This window comes from Salmo salar, chromosome 10, assembly GCF_965601325.2.
Source record: "Salmo salar chromosome 10, fSalSal1, whole genome shotgun sequence".
Lineage (NCBI taxonomy): Eukaryota > Metazoa > Chordata > Actinopteri > Salmoniformes > Salmonidae > Salmo > Salmo salar.
The window spans coordinates 8,538,234-8,553,834 of record NC_138300.1 but is presented as its reverse complement, the minus strand read 5'-3'; the positions used below and the strand labels follow the sequence as shown (position 1 = coordinate 8,553,834).

Here is a 15,601-nt window from a genome sequence, read left to right as displayed (position 1 = left end):
TCATAAAAAAAAAAAGGAAAGTTCCAAGACCAACAAGCTGAGCTTCAAGACCTACACAAACATAAATTAAGACATTTCTGAGCAACAGCTATTTTTGGTGCCACAAATGTGGGACCAAATGGGATGTGATAATTTTGATGTTCTGCTGGAAAAAAAACTGCCAAAAATGAAGATGTTATACCATTGCTGAATGTGATACCAAATGTATAATGATCTAGTGGACCAAATGCTAAGAAATTATATAATGCTAATACCTATCTCTGTATTTCTATAAATGAATCTTTAGAGATGAATCAAGAGATTGATCATTTTGTTGACTAAACTTTTGAGAAAATAATAGGTACATGTTATTCTCCTCATTTGTAGCATATTCTGATAACACGTATAATTTATGTCAAAACCTTTGTTGTGCAAGATATATTGTACTTGAATCCAATCAGCAAAATACATAATATGAGTTTAGGATTAAGTTATCAAATGTTTCAGTGATGGAAAGTAAACAACTGGATAAGACATTCTCTCATTTGAAATAGATGCAATCATTAAAAAAGCAAATTAAGTAGGTTTCAAAACAGGGGTAAAAGTGCTGATAAGCTTTCCCCATCACACGTATTTGTTATTATTTACAAAGTGCTGGCCAAGAGAGAACATTGGAGTGGGAAAATGAGAGAAATGGCAAGTTGTTTGTTCATTAGAGATGGTGTCATGTGCAGTGCTATATCAACCTCATGCACCCTCTGGGCCTAGTATGCAACATGATCAGATAATGAGTTGGGTGCTTGGGAGAAGGAACTGTAACTGTAACCTCACTTCCAAAGAAAACATTACTCCAATTCCAGACCTACATTACCCACATATCATTTGATTAGAGAAGCTTTACATACTTACTGAAATAATGTGATTAGAACAGCTTTCTGTGCCCATAGGGGGCAGAGTGAATGACTTTGGAATTTTGGAAAAGCAAATTAAGAATATTGAACAGGGTGGACTTGACCACTTTGATGGACTACACCACAATTCAGTGTAAATCCCCATTCCCCTACCACTTGGAAAGTTGAAATAAGGATATTTAGCTTGATGTGCTACACAGGGTAATTCATTGTATTGTAGGGCAGACAAACCCTGGGGATTCTCTGTTTATTTCCATGCCCCACCAAAATTGCATGTATCATTCAAGTAGGGACGGATTGAGTTAAAAATCATAAATCGTTGTCTTTTAAATAGTTGCTACATCATGGCTCCCCTCGTCAGAAAATTGATAAATGGTTTATGGCTTACTCCGAGACATTACCAAGACACATAAACCTTCATGGAGTCGTTAATCATGTTTTTCCTGTAGATCCATAGCCTATCTGGGGGAGGGTCAAAGGAATGTTAGTTATTTACCTTTATTTCAACAGGTAAGTCATATTGAGACTAAAGTCTCTTTTACAAATGAGCCCTGGACAATACAAAAACAAGTATAGATAAACATACAGGCAAGTATAGATAAACATACATATTAAAATACACATTAAGATCCATAACACAGTCAATTAAAACAAACACATTATTCATTATAAAAATCCTGTGTCGGTTGTCTGTATTGCCCTAGGGACATCAAAGCATCCAATCAAAACGTATTTTGGAGATTATTCCAAACATTGGGTGCAAGTAAATTAAAGGCAAATTTACTGAACTCTGTAGACACCAGAGGAGTCTCCAAAGTTAACCAACCCTGTGAACGGGTTTGATAACTTGTCATTTTAAATCTTAACAGTGATATCAGGTAAGTGGGAAGCTTATGGAGCAGGGCTTTGTAAACAAAAATAGTGTAATGATGTGATGTACGTGACTTTAAGCCATGGATCCAAGGTTCATGATACTATTATGATACCCGTGCATAAAGTAATAGTCTGATTATGTCAGAAATGGTCAGAATGATGTACAGTGTATTCGGGAAAGCATTCAGACCCCTTGACTTTTTCCACATTTTGTTAGGTTACAGCCTCATTCTAAAATTGAATAAAAATAAAATGTCTTATTAATCTACACACATTACCCCCTAATGACAAAGCAAAAACAGCGTTTTAGAAATGTTTGCTAATTTATAAAAATTAAAAAAAAATGAAAATTCACATTTACATATGTATTTAGACCTTTTACTCAGTACTTTGTTGAAGGGCCTTTGCCACCTTTGGTATCTTCTCTTCAGATCCTCTCAAGCTCTGTCAGGTTGGATGGGGAGCGTTGCTGTACAGCTATTTTCAGGTCTCTCCAGAGATGTTCAATCGGGTTGAAGTCTGGGCTCTGGCAGGGCCACTCAAGGACATTCAAAGACGTTTCCCGAAGCCACTCCTGCGTTGTCTTGGCTGTTTGCTTAGGGTTGTTGTCCTGTTGCAAGGTGAACTTTCGCCCGAGTGTGAGGTCCCAAGCATTCTGGAGCAGGGTTATATCAAAGATCTCTCTGTACTTTGCTCCGTTCATCTTTCCCTCAATCCTGACTAGTCTCCCAGTCCCTGCCTCTGAACAACATCTCCACAGCATGATGCTGCCACCACCATGCTTCACCGTAGGGATGGTACCAGGTTTCCTCCAGACATGACGCTTGGCATTCAGGCCAAAGAGTTCAATCTTGGTTTCATCAGACCAGAGAATCTTGTTTCTCATGGTCTGAGAGTCTTTTGGCAAAATCCAAGCGGGCTGTCATGTGCCTTTTACTGAGGAGTGGCTTCTGTCTGGCCACTCTACCATAAAGGCCTGACTGGTGGAGTGTTGCAGAGATGGTTGTCCTTCTGGAAAGTTCTCTCATCTCCACAGAGGAACTCTAGAGCTCTCTCAGAGTGACCATCGAGTTGTTTGTCACCTCCCTGATCAAGGCCATTCTCCCCCGATTGCTCAGTTTGGCTGGGCGGACAGCTCTAGGAAGAGTCTTGATGGTTCCAAACTTCTTCTATTTAAGAATTATGGAGGCCAATGTGTTCTTGGAGACCATCAATGCTGCAGAAATGTTTTGGTACCCTTCCAGAGATCTGTGCCTCAACACAATCCTGACTCGGCGCTCAAGGGACAATTCCTTCGACCTCATGGTTTGGTTTTTGCTCTGATGTGCACTGTCAACAGTGGGACCTTATATAGACAGGTGTGTGACTTTCCACATAATGTCCAATCAATTGAATTTACCACAGGTGGACTCCAATGAAGTTGTAGAAACATCTCAAGGACGATCAATGGAAACAGGATGGACATGAGTTCAATTTCGAGTCTCATATCAAAGTCTCAATACTTATTTTTAATACATTTGCAAACATTTCTAATAACCAGTTTTCACTTTGTCATTATGGTGAATTGTGTGTAGATTTCTGAGGATTTTTATGTATTTAATATATTTTAGAATAAGACTGTAATGTAACAAAATGTAGAAAAAGTCAAGAGCACTGTATGTAATAGTAAAGATTATTCAGAGCAAAAAAGGGATCAAACTGGTAAATGGAAGAAAGAAACAATGTGAGAATGTTCTCCGTTTTGTATCTGTTCATCTTGGGACTGTATTTGGAGTGCTAATGAACAAAACACCTGGGAGATTTGATCGTATTCATTGAATATATAAAAATATACACTATATAGAAAAGTATGTGGATACCCTTTCAAGTTAGTGAATTCGGCTAGATCAGCCACACCCATTGCTGACAGGTGTATAAAATCGAGCACACAGCCATGCAATCTCCATAGACAAACATTGGCAGTAGAATGGCCCGTACTAAAGAGCTCAGTGGCTTTCAACGTGGCACTGTCATAGGATGCCACCTTTCCAACAAGTCAGTTCGTCAAAAGTCTGCCCTGCTAGAGCTTACCCGGTGAACTGTAAGTGCTGTTATTGTGAAGTGGAAACATCTAGGAGCAGCAACACGTCAGCCGTGAAGTGGTAGGACACACAAACTCACAGAACGGGACCGCCAAGTGCTGAAGCGCGTAAAAATCGTCTGTCCTCGGTTGCAACACTTACTACTGGTGTTTACATTCCTATTGGTCATGTAGTATATACAGTGGGGGGAAAAAGTATTTGATCCCCTGCTGATTTTGTACGTTTGCCCACTGATAAAGAAAAGATCAGTCTATAATTTTAATGGTAGGTTTATTTGAACAGTGAGAGACAGAATAACAACAAAAATATTCAGAAAAATGCATGTAAAAAATTGTATAAATTGATTTGCATTTTAATGAGGGAAATAAGTATTTCAGGTTGGTCACATTTGATCTGGTCATAGGTTAAAATACTATCACTGTCCTGGAATTCACCTAACAACCATTGATAATGTTCTCAGCAGAGGTGTCGACTTGAGTCACATGACTTGGACTCAAGTCAGACTCGAGTCACAAATATGATGACTTGCAACGACTTTGACTTCAACACCAATGACTTGAGCCTTTTGACTCGAATTGACTTGATACCCTCCCCATGCCCAAATATAAAAAATGCTGCTATTAAAAAAAGTGGGCAATGCATCAACTCTTCATTTAACGGTTTGAATCGGACAGCAGCCAATCAAATTGTGCAAGCTGACAAAAAGTTGCGCGTGGTTGTGCAGAGGAATGTCGGCGGGTGAATTCAGATGGAGGCCTTGGAAAGATGATACCCCAAATTATTATTTTCAGATATAAAGACCACGCTGAGGTCAACAGAAAACGGATTGCAACTTGCAAAACATGCGGGAAGAAAATTACAGACAGAGGCGCAACAACTTCCAACTTGTTCGACATTTGAAGCTGCACAAAGAACGGTAAGTCGTGGCTAGTATAACCAACAGCTATATATAACTTTGCTAGTGCAGCATGTAGGCTAACGTAACATTAAATCAATGAGCCTTCGCACAGTCAGTCATTGCACCCAAGATTGCGCTACAGCTGGCTAGTGCTAAGACTTGAGACTTACTTGTGACTTGTAAAACAATTACTTGGTCCCACCTCTGGTTCTCAGTGCTGTGTGTATCAACTCTACCTTGTAGAGACGGTTTGGAGAGATGATGCACATCTCTACTGGTTTGGAGTGTCATACACTCCACCCCTCCTGCCATCTGACTGCACCTGTTCATAATCTGTAATACATTACGTACAGGGAAGGGACTTCATCACCCACTGGAGACTTGAAGACAGAACCTCACCCAGAGAGCTGTGCATGTCAGAAATACAGTGTAGACATTGTTAATGTTGGAAATTACTACTGTAGCCGGAAACGGCAGATTTTCTTTATGGAATATCTACATAGGCGTACAGAGGCCCATTATCAGCAAACATCACTCCTGTGTTCCAATGGCACGTTGTTAGCTAATCCAAGTTTATCATTTTAAAAGGCTAATTGATCATTAGAAAAACCTTTTGCAATTGTTAGCACAGCTGAAAACTGTTGATCTGATTAAAGAAGCAACAAAACTGGTCTTCTTTAGACTAGTTGAGTATCTGGAGCATCATCATTTGTGGGTTCGATTACAGGCTCAAAATGGCCAGAATCAAAGAACTTTCTTCTGGAACTCATCAGTCTATTCTTGTTCTGAGAATTGAAGGCTATTCCATGTGAGAAATTGACAAGAAACTGAAGATCTCGTACAACTCTGTGTACTACTCCCTTCACAGAACAGCACAAACTGGAACTAACCAGAATAGAAAGAGGAGTGGGAGGCCCCGGTGCACAACTGAGCAAGAGGACAAGTACATTAGAGTGTCTAGTTTGAGAAACAGACACCTCACAAGTCCTCAATTGACAGCTTCATTAAACAGTACCCGTAAAACACCAGTCTCAACGTCAACAGTGAAGAGGCGATTTCAGGATGCTGGCCTTCTGGCAGAGTTGCAAAGAAAAAGCCATATCTCAGACTGGCCAATAAATAGAAAAGATTAAGATGGTCAAAATAACACAGACACTGGACAGAGGAAGATTGGAAAAAAGTGATATGGACAGACAAATCTCAGTTTTAAAAAACATGCTGGAGGAGTGCTTGACACCATCAGTCAAACCCGGTGGAGGCAATGTGATGGTCTGGGGGTGCTTTGGAGGTGGTAAAGTGGGAGATTTGTACAGGGTAAAAGGGATCTTGAAGAAGGAAGGCTTACACTCCATTTTGCAACGCCATGCCATACCCTGTGGACGGCGCTTAATTCAAGCCAATTTCCTCCCTCAACAGGACAATGACCCAAAGCACAGCTCCAAACTATGAAATAACTATTTAGGGAAGAAGCAGTCAGCTGGTATTCTGTCTATAATGGAGTGGCCAGCACAGTCACCAGATCTCAACCCTATTAAGCTGTTGTGGGAGCAGCTTGACCGTATGGTACGTAAGAAGTGCCCATCAAGCCAATCCAATTTAAGGGAAGTGGTTCAGGAAGCATGGGGTGAAATCTCTTCAGATTACCTCAACAAATAGACAACTAGAATGCCAAAGGTCTCAAAGGTTGTAATTGCTGCAAATGGAGGATTCTTTGAAGAAAGCAAAGTTTGAAGGACACAATTATTATTTCAATTAAAAATCATTATTTATAACCTTGTCAACTTCTTGACTATGTTTCCTATTCATTTTGCAACTAATTTCATGTATGTTTTCATGGAAAACAAGGAGATTTCTAAGTGACCCCAAACTGTTGAACGGTAGTGTATATGTTTAATCCATTTTGAATTTCAACATTTACACATTTTCTACTACTTATCAACTAATCTTAACATCCCAGTGCAGTCAAAAACATGTGTTTTATATATTTTTCAACACTATGAGTTTGGAATAATACTGTGAAATTGTGAAAAGGATGATAATGCTCTTTTTAGTGTAAGAGTTGTTGGAAAAGGCCACCTGAAATGTTGACCTGTTTTGGTGGGATGGAGTTTTGGCCTGACAGGTGACATCATCAAATCAAATTTGTCACATGCGGCGAATACAACAGGTGTAGACCTTACAATAAAATGCTTACTTACACACCCTTAATCAACAACGCAGTTTAAGAAATACAGTTGATAAAATATTTACTAAATAAACTAAAGTAAAATGAATATAATCAATCAAAAAGTAACACAAGATAGGTACATAACAATAACGAGGCTATATACAGCGGGTACCGGTACCCGAGTCAATGTGCGTGGGTACAGGATAGTTGAGGTAATTTGTAAAGTGACTATGCATAGATAATAAACAGCGAGTAACAGCAGTGTAAAAACAAAGGGGGGAGGGGGTTTAGGGGGGTTCAATGTAGTCCGGGAAGCTAGTTGATTAGTTGTTCAGCAGTCTTATGGCTTGGGGGTAGAAGCTGTTAAGGAGCCTTTTGGTCCTAGTCTTGGCGCCCTGGTACCACTTCCCGTGCGGTAGCAGAGAGAACAGTCTATGGCTTGGGTGACTGGAGTCTTTGACAATTTGGTAAATTAATGAATAGACCAATAAGAAAGAGAGTTCCAAACTCTGCCAATAATAGCTAGTTTTCAGTTTTCCCCTCCCCACTCAGATCACTCACAGACAGTCCTAGAAAAATTCCTGCTTGAGAAATTGCTCTTTCCTTAGTAGCTATTTTTGTTTATTTTTTATTTATTTATTTTATTTTTACCATTTTAATTGAAAACAATCACAGAAATTGCTATCCATAAATGATTTGATATTGAGATAAAAATGGCTGCATTAACATTTCAGTGCATACTGTAGCGGTGCTCAAACAAGACAAAGTGATATTCAAGTACTGGACCGACCATTTAATATAATTGCCACAGCCATGCGGTGTCATACTGTACTGTCACTAACCTATAGGAAGAGGTCAACTGTAGAGCACATTTCCCAAATCTCATGTAGAAAACATTAGCCAATGTGTTGTCTGTAAAAAAAGGTAATTAACCCTTTTATTGACATTTCAGTGTTGTTTAAGAAGGCAATGTTTTGTGGGCCGGTGCTGCCACAACCATGCAATTTACTTTGTATATTAGATAGTCGTGTTGACCATTTTTACTTTAACTTTCATAAGAGTTTGAGCATGTCAATTGAGACCAAGCAAGAATGCAGTCCTAAATGAGCATCAATGGTATTTGAAGGGAATCATTAAATTGTTTAATCTACATGTTTGATGAGGTTTAGCATCAATTGTTTCCTGTTTGATATCTCTAAATGACAACAAATGTGGTTCCCTACATGGACCTTTCCCCCACTCCTCCTTTGTGGAGCTGACAGAAGATAATTATATATCTTCAACCTAATTAACAGACATGGTTAAATGAGTTGGAGGCTACCTGTTGCCAGGAATCTAAAACAATTGCCTATGCCAAACTGCTCAGCTAGGGCACTGCAAAAAAATTACTAAAAATAACTTGGAACTTGGAACAAAACAAGAACAATGGGACGTCGAGTTAATTTATCTCCACAATTGATAGCACTGGTGTTGCGTTGGACCATGAAATTGTCATTTGTTCTGCAAGCATTACATAAAATGAGAGTTCAGGGCTATGTGTTGTCAGAGAGCAGAATTTTACTTGCAATTTGACAAAATCCCCATGGAGATCCATTTCAAATAAAAATGTAAGGGATGCAGGAGAGTACATGCTCATACAGAGCCACGTCTCCAGAGTGGAAAATGAAACGACAGGCAAATCCATGATGCAGGATGAAAAACTCTGGATAGCGCTGAGTAGATTTATCATGCAATGTCACTCGCCATGTGTGTCTGTGCATGTGTGTGTGTGTATGCGAGCGGGGTGTGAGTATGTGGGCAAACAGTATTAAGCAAAATAATGTAACCAACGTGAGAGATTACATTCTGCGACTTGCTTAAAACCATAAGAGAGGGAGAAAAGACGGCCTGGCAAAGAGATTATTCCCGAGCTGTAATTTGAAAGCAACAGAAGTAGAGTGGAAAAACACCTGCCACATCGACAGCAGCAGCAGAACAGGTTAGAGAGGCGGCAGCAGCATAGCCCGGCTGCTTCTGGAAGGAGAGAAACGGAGACAGAGCCACTGCACATAGCAAACAACAAACTAACAGGGTCCTTTCACTGACATCCTGCCCTTCATGCAGACTGTACTTAGCTAGCATAGGAGGAGGGATGAAGAAGCCAGAGTAAAGCCATCAGCAAAAGGAAACGCATCGGTCCCAGAGCCATATGTAACAGTCACTTTTATGATGCCACTACGCTCCAAAGGAGAGAGAGTAAAGGAGGTGGGGGTGTGCAATGAGACGGACGAGCTGTTTACATTGACAGGAAGAAAATAAAACAGAAACAAAACAGAACCAATCCTGAGAAACCAAAATAAACTGCAAGTAAAAGCACATACAGTGAAGCTGTACCCCAGCAGGCATCCCAGCCAATCAAGAGAGAGGAATTGGAGATGGAGGAGAGGTTTTTAGGTTAGTGTGGAGTGGATCCCTTTGCTGGTTTACGTACAGCACGGTGACATATACTGACCTGAGCGGGAGACAGCACTAGTTGCGGTGGGTTCAATAATTGCTACAGGAAAAAAGGGGGAAAGAAGGGAAAAAGAGGACATTCATGTATTATTAACAGAATGGAGACGCAAAAGAAAATAATAATCCACATTCAAGGACAAAGGACAGGGAATGAAGACAAAACTACCCATGCCTAAGGTCTGTCGTTTCTGTGGTAAGCTGTAAACTAAATATGCTTATCAACAACATATCCCTTCCCTTAGGTCTGAATGGTGAAGGCCACTGCTGAGCTTCTCAAAATGTTCTTAGACTGAGTCCATATGGAGCTCATCAAACTTCCTTGTCCTGAGATTATAAACTACTGACCGTCTCTCGCTTTGATGCGTGGAATCAAACTTGGCTCAATTAACAATCATAATTACATCTGCACCTTGTGGCAGCCGTTTAATCATATTGATGTAATTTGATTTTCACTTTAATATCACGCAACTCTCCCCATTTCTTGTTCTCCTTTTTTTGGAGTCTGCCTTAAGAATGAGGAGAGAGAGAAAAAAAATCCTCTTTGATCCCTCTGAGGGGGAAGTGAATCCCAATCTGATTACCTTATGAACTCATTTCAAACTGAGCGGGCGGTGGCATTTGGGGAATCGAATAATGTGACATCCTGAAATGTCCACATCCACCATCTTGGAAAAACAGTCATACCCGATGTGTCTATTAAAGGTCTTCCTCTTTATAAATTTCAAACGTTCATATTTACATAACTATACGAAAAAATATATGTATTTTGTGTCGTTTTTGGCATTAAAGGTCCTATGCAGCCATTTTTATCTCAATATCAAACCATTTCTGGGTAACAATTAAGTAACTTACTGTGATTGCTCTACTACACTAGCTTCCAACATACCTAACTTTGCTGTTAAAATATAAAAACATGAGATACCAAACCCATTCACAAGCTTGGTTAACTCTTGAGGTTCCTTGGGTCTCCACCGAACTATGCAAATACACTTTTAGTTTTAAAGCACCTCATTGCTGGAACTACAAAATACATAACAATTGGATGTTCTGGTGCCGCTAAAGCAATTTAAAATATTGATTGGGGACTTTCTTACTGAGTAAGGTAATAGTTTTTCTTGAAAAGAATTGTGTTGTGCTGTATTTTACTTGTTCTATATTGTTTTCCATTTTTTATTTTGTCTATTAAATTGTATATGTAGGACTCTGTTGTGAAAGAGACCCTGGTCTCAATAGTGACTCAATTGTGACTCAAACCTCTCCCAGACAAAAATTGCTTCTTTTTTGATAGGACTGTGTGGGAGAGGTTTGAGTGGGGAGGGGAAAACTGAAAATGTGCTGTTACTGGCAGGGAGGTTTGGAACTCCCTTACTTATTGGTCTATTAAGTAATTTACTGCATGGTGATGTCACCATGGAAAGCCAAAACTCCCTCCCACCAAAACAGGCATTCATTTCAGTCTTTTCAAACAGCTCTTACACTAAATTTCACAATTTCACTGTATTATTCCAACCTCAGTGTGGAAATATATATAAAACACAGAAAATTGTGTTTTTGACTGCACTGGGCCTTTAAACATTGTACATACAGTTTATTGATGCCAATGGTTGAAGCTTTGCAGTGCTGTTACAGTATCATATTGTGTTAAATATATTCAACACATAGGATCTAGTCTATTATTTCAAATATTTTTACAAAAGAAACCACGCCTTAGGGTGTTTACACTCTTGCTCCCTTTCAAAAAATTTGTTGTGCAGTGTGAACACTCCAAAGAAACTAAGGATCTCGAGAGGTGGTCTGAGTTCGGTTCGCTTGAATTCCGCAGGTTCTCCCCAGGTTCTCTTATCATTATTCCCACACCACACACTAGACTACTACAAACACGTTTCCCCTGCCATAACCCCTTACATTGGTGCCACAAAAGAGAAAGGATGATGATGTGCAGGTTCGCAGAAAAAACGTGTGCTGTTTTTGGATATTGATTAGCGATTGTCAAGAATGCACAGACATTTTTTTGTTCAGATTATTGGTTTGCAATATGTGATCTATATGCTATAAGGGCTTCATAATCTGTTTATTCGATTGTGGGGTTTGAATAGTGTGAAAAGACAACAACATATTTGATGAGAATCACTACATACACTGAGAAAAAAGAGTTCCAAAAGGGTTCTTCAGCTGTCCCCATAGGGGAACCACTTTGGTTCCAGGTAGAAGCCTTTTTTGTTCCAGGAAGAACTATTCTGGGTTCCATGTAGAACCCTCTGTGTAATAGAGGACCTGGAACCAAAATGGTTCTACCTGGAACCAAAAAGGGTTCTTCAAAGGGTTATCCTATGGGCAGGGTTGGGTAGGTTACTTTCTAAATGTAATCGATTTCAGTTACTAGTTACCAGTCCAAAATTGTAATCAGTAACGTAACTTTTGGATTACCCAAACTCAGTAACGTAATCTGATTACATTCGGTTACTTTTAGATTACTTTCCCCTTAAGAGACATCAGAACTAGACAAAAATGTATGTTACCAACTGAACGACATCTATTGCAAGATAAATCAATGTTAAAGTTTACATAGCTGGCCATATATGGATATTACAATGTACTTTATCGGTTGGTTATGTAGGCGTCTTCTAATCCATTGCTTCCTACTACAAATAATACAATTAAATTATATCAAAGTCTATTATATCAAAGTCTATCAGAATTCCAGTCATTCCAATAAATGTTATCATTTGTTTTTCAACAGGACAATGACCCAACACACCTCCAGGCTGTGTGAGGGCTATTTGATCCAAGAAGGAGAGTGATGGAGTGCTGAATCAGATGACCTGGACTCCACAATCACCCGACCTCAACCCGGTTGAGATGGTTTGGGATGAGTTGGCCCGAAGACTGAGGGAAAAGCAGCCAACAAGTGCTCAGCATATGTGGGAACTCCTTCAAGACTGTTGGGAAAGCATTCCAGGTGAAGCTGGTTGAGAGAATGCCAAGAGTGTGCAAAGATGTCATCAAGGTAAAAGGGTGGCTACTTTGAAGAATCTCAAATATAAAATATATTTGTTTAGCACTTTTTTGGTTACTACATGATTCCATGTGTTATTTCATAGTTTTCATGTCTTCACTATTATTCTACAATGTAGAAAATAGTAAAAATATTTTTTTAAACTTGAATGAGTAGGTGTGTCAAGACTTTTCACTGGTACTGTGTATATATATACAGTTGAAGTCGGAAGTTTACATACACCTCAGTCAAATACATTTAAACTCAGTTTTTCACAATTCCTGACATTTAATCCTAGTAGACATTCCCTGTCTTAGGTCAGTTAGGATCACCACTTTATTGTGAAATGTGAAACGTCAGAATAATAGTAGAGAGAATGATTGATTTCAGCTTTTATTTCTTTCATCACATTCCCAGTCTGTCAGAAGTTTACATACAATCAATTAGTATTTGGTAGCATTGCCTTCAATTGTTTAACTTGTGTCAAACGTTTTGGGTAGCTTTCCACAAGCTTCCCACAATAAGTTGGGTGAATTTTGGCCCATTCCTCCTGACAGAGATGGTGTAACTGAGTCAGGTTTGTAGGCCTCCTTGCTCGCAAACGCTTTTTCAGTTCTGCCCACAAATGTTCTATAGGATTGAGGTCAGGGCTTTGTGATGGCCACTCCAATACCTTGACTTTGGTGTCCTTAATCCATTTTGACACAACTTTGGAAGTATGCTTGGGGTCATTCTCCATTTGGAAGACCCATTTGCGACCAATCTTTAACTTCCTGACTGATGTCTTGAGATGTTGCTTCAATATATCCACATACTTTTTCTTCCTCATGATGCCATCTATTTTGTGAAGTGCACCAGTCCCTCATGCAGCAAAAAGCACCCCAACAACATGATGCTGCCACCCCCATGCTTCACGGTTGGGATGGTGTTCTTTGGCTTGCAAGCCTTCCCCTTTTTCCTCCAAACATAACGATGGTCAATATGGCCAAACAGTTCTATTTTTGTTTCATCAGACCAGAGGACATTTCTCCAAAAAGTACGATTTTTGTCCCCATGTGCAGTTGCAAACAGTAGTCTGGCTTTTTTATGGCTGTTTTGGAGCAGTGGCTTCTTCCTTGCTGCGCAGCCTTTCAGGTTATGTCGATATAGGACTCGTTTGACTGTGGATATAGATACTTTTGTACCTGTTTCCTCCAGAATCTTCACAAGGTCCTTTGCTGTTGTTCTGGGACTGATTTGCACTTTTCGCACCAAAGTACGTTCATCTCTAGGAGACAGAACGTGTCTACTTCCTGAGCGGTATGATGGTGTTTATACTTGCGTACTATTGTTTGTACAGATGAACGTGGTACCTTCAGGCGTTTGGAAATTGCTCTCAAGGATGAACCAGACTTGTGGCGGTCTACAATTTTTTTTCTGAGGTCTTGGCTGATTTATTTTGATTTTCTCATGATGTCAAGCAAAGAGGCACTGAGTTTGAAGGTAGGCCTTGAAATACATCCACAGGTACACCTCCAATTGACTCAAATGATGTCAAATTAGCCTATCAGAAGCTTGTGAAGCCATGACATAATTTTCTGGAATTTTCCAAGCTGTTTAAAGGCACAGTCAACTTAGTGTATGTGTAACGCCCTGGCCATAGAGAGGTTTTTTTTGTTCTTTATTTTGGTTAGGCCAGGGTGTTACATTGGGTGGGCGTTCTATGTTTTGTTTCTATGTGTTTGTATTTCTTTGTTTTGGGCCGTGTGTGGCTCCCAAATCAGGCACAGCTGTAGTTCGTTGCTGTTGATTGGGAGTCACACATAAGTGCATGTTTTTCCGTTGGGGTTTTGTGGGTAATTGTTTCTGTTCAGTGTGTTAGCTGTCAGTACTGTTTAGCTGTCGGTTGTTTCTTGTTTTGTAGTTATATAGTGTTCTTTCTGAATTAAATTATGAACACTAACTCCGCTGCACCTTGGTCTTCTTCCGACGACAGACGTTACAGTATGTAAACTTCTGACCCAGTGGAATTGTGATACAGTGAATTAAAAGTGAAATAATATGTCTGTAATTATATAATTTATAAATCCAAAAATCCAAGTTTGAGCATGTGTCCATTAGGTCTATGGATTTTTTATTTTTTTTATTAGCATGAATTAGATTGAACAATAAAAGCCCCACTTGTATTCCATAGGCTGGGATCCACACCATGCAGCTGTTGCAAGAGCATATTATTTACTGGCTGTCCACTGGTTTCAAAAACAATGATTGATAGGCAGCTTAAACTTCTTGAACTCAACCATTATTGGGTTCAAATACACATCTAGATTTGTGAACAGCCATCCACAACAACCACTATCCGTGAGTTGCAAATAGCTAAATGAGAGAGCAGCAGTGTGATTCAAATCAATGCGCTATGTAGATATCAATAATAAGTGGTATCGTATCGCTGTTGATTAAACCACTGCTGTCAACCTTAACTCCTAGCGTTTATTCAAGTTGGATAATCTTTGGATGCCGACATCAGTCGCACAACTGGAAGACATAGCTTGTACTGTAGCCTACAAAAGCCTATGCCTGCTCATTTCCCGCTATCAAACAAACACATTTGGTGTGTCATCATAGTGGTCTCTGACTTGTGGTCAGACTCGTTCAGGTGGAACAAACTTAACCTTGTGCCTTTTTTCAATGATTTGAATGTAATTGAGATAAGAGAAGTGTCAAAGATTTTTTTTCCGCAAACATCCTTTCTGAATTTAAAAGTCATCCAAGAAGTAATCATCTAGTTTTCCAAAAGTATATGTAATCTGATTACAATATTTTAGCTGGTAACGTAACAGATTACAGTGTCTGTTTTTGTAATCCATTACTCCCCAACCCTGCCTATGGGGACAACTGAATAAACCTTTTAGGTCCTCGATAGCAGCTTTTTTTCTAAGAATGTAGGGTACAAAATCAATTATAGTGCCAGTAGAATACATTGGGTGTACAATTTAAGTACAGAATTATTTAATATGCAGTTATTCTTTTGCTATTTATTCTGTTACCAATAATATTTATATATTAATATTATCTTCTGATTACAATTATTATGTGAATACAAAATTATTGTGTGAATACAACTATAACTGAGTTATTGAGCTTTTTTATACCCCAGAGTTTAAAGAGGACTGAGATCGATTATTTTAACCCAATAAGGCTGTTTTCACATATAGTCCTCTTTAA

The 15,601-nt window shown here is 39.2% G+C and overlaps 1 protein-coding gene across 2 annotated transcripts in view; it reads right to left on the bottom strand.

The window, feature by feature from the left end:
- negr1 (neuronal growth regulator 1) overlaps positions 1 to 15,601 on the bottom strand; it is a 449,277-nt gene that overhangs the window by 85,323 nt on the left and 348,353 nt on the right. Inside the window, exon 7 of one of the 2 annotated variants that reach the window (XM_014215672.3) lies at positions 9,401 to 9,442. The exons of the other annotated variant lie outside the window; for it this stretch is intronic. Coding sequence (XP_014071147.1) covers positions 9,401 to 9,442 — 42 coding nt within the window. The remainder of the gene's footprint in view (positions 1 to 9,400; positions 9,443 to 15,601) is intronic. 2 annotated transcript variants of the gene reach the window in all.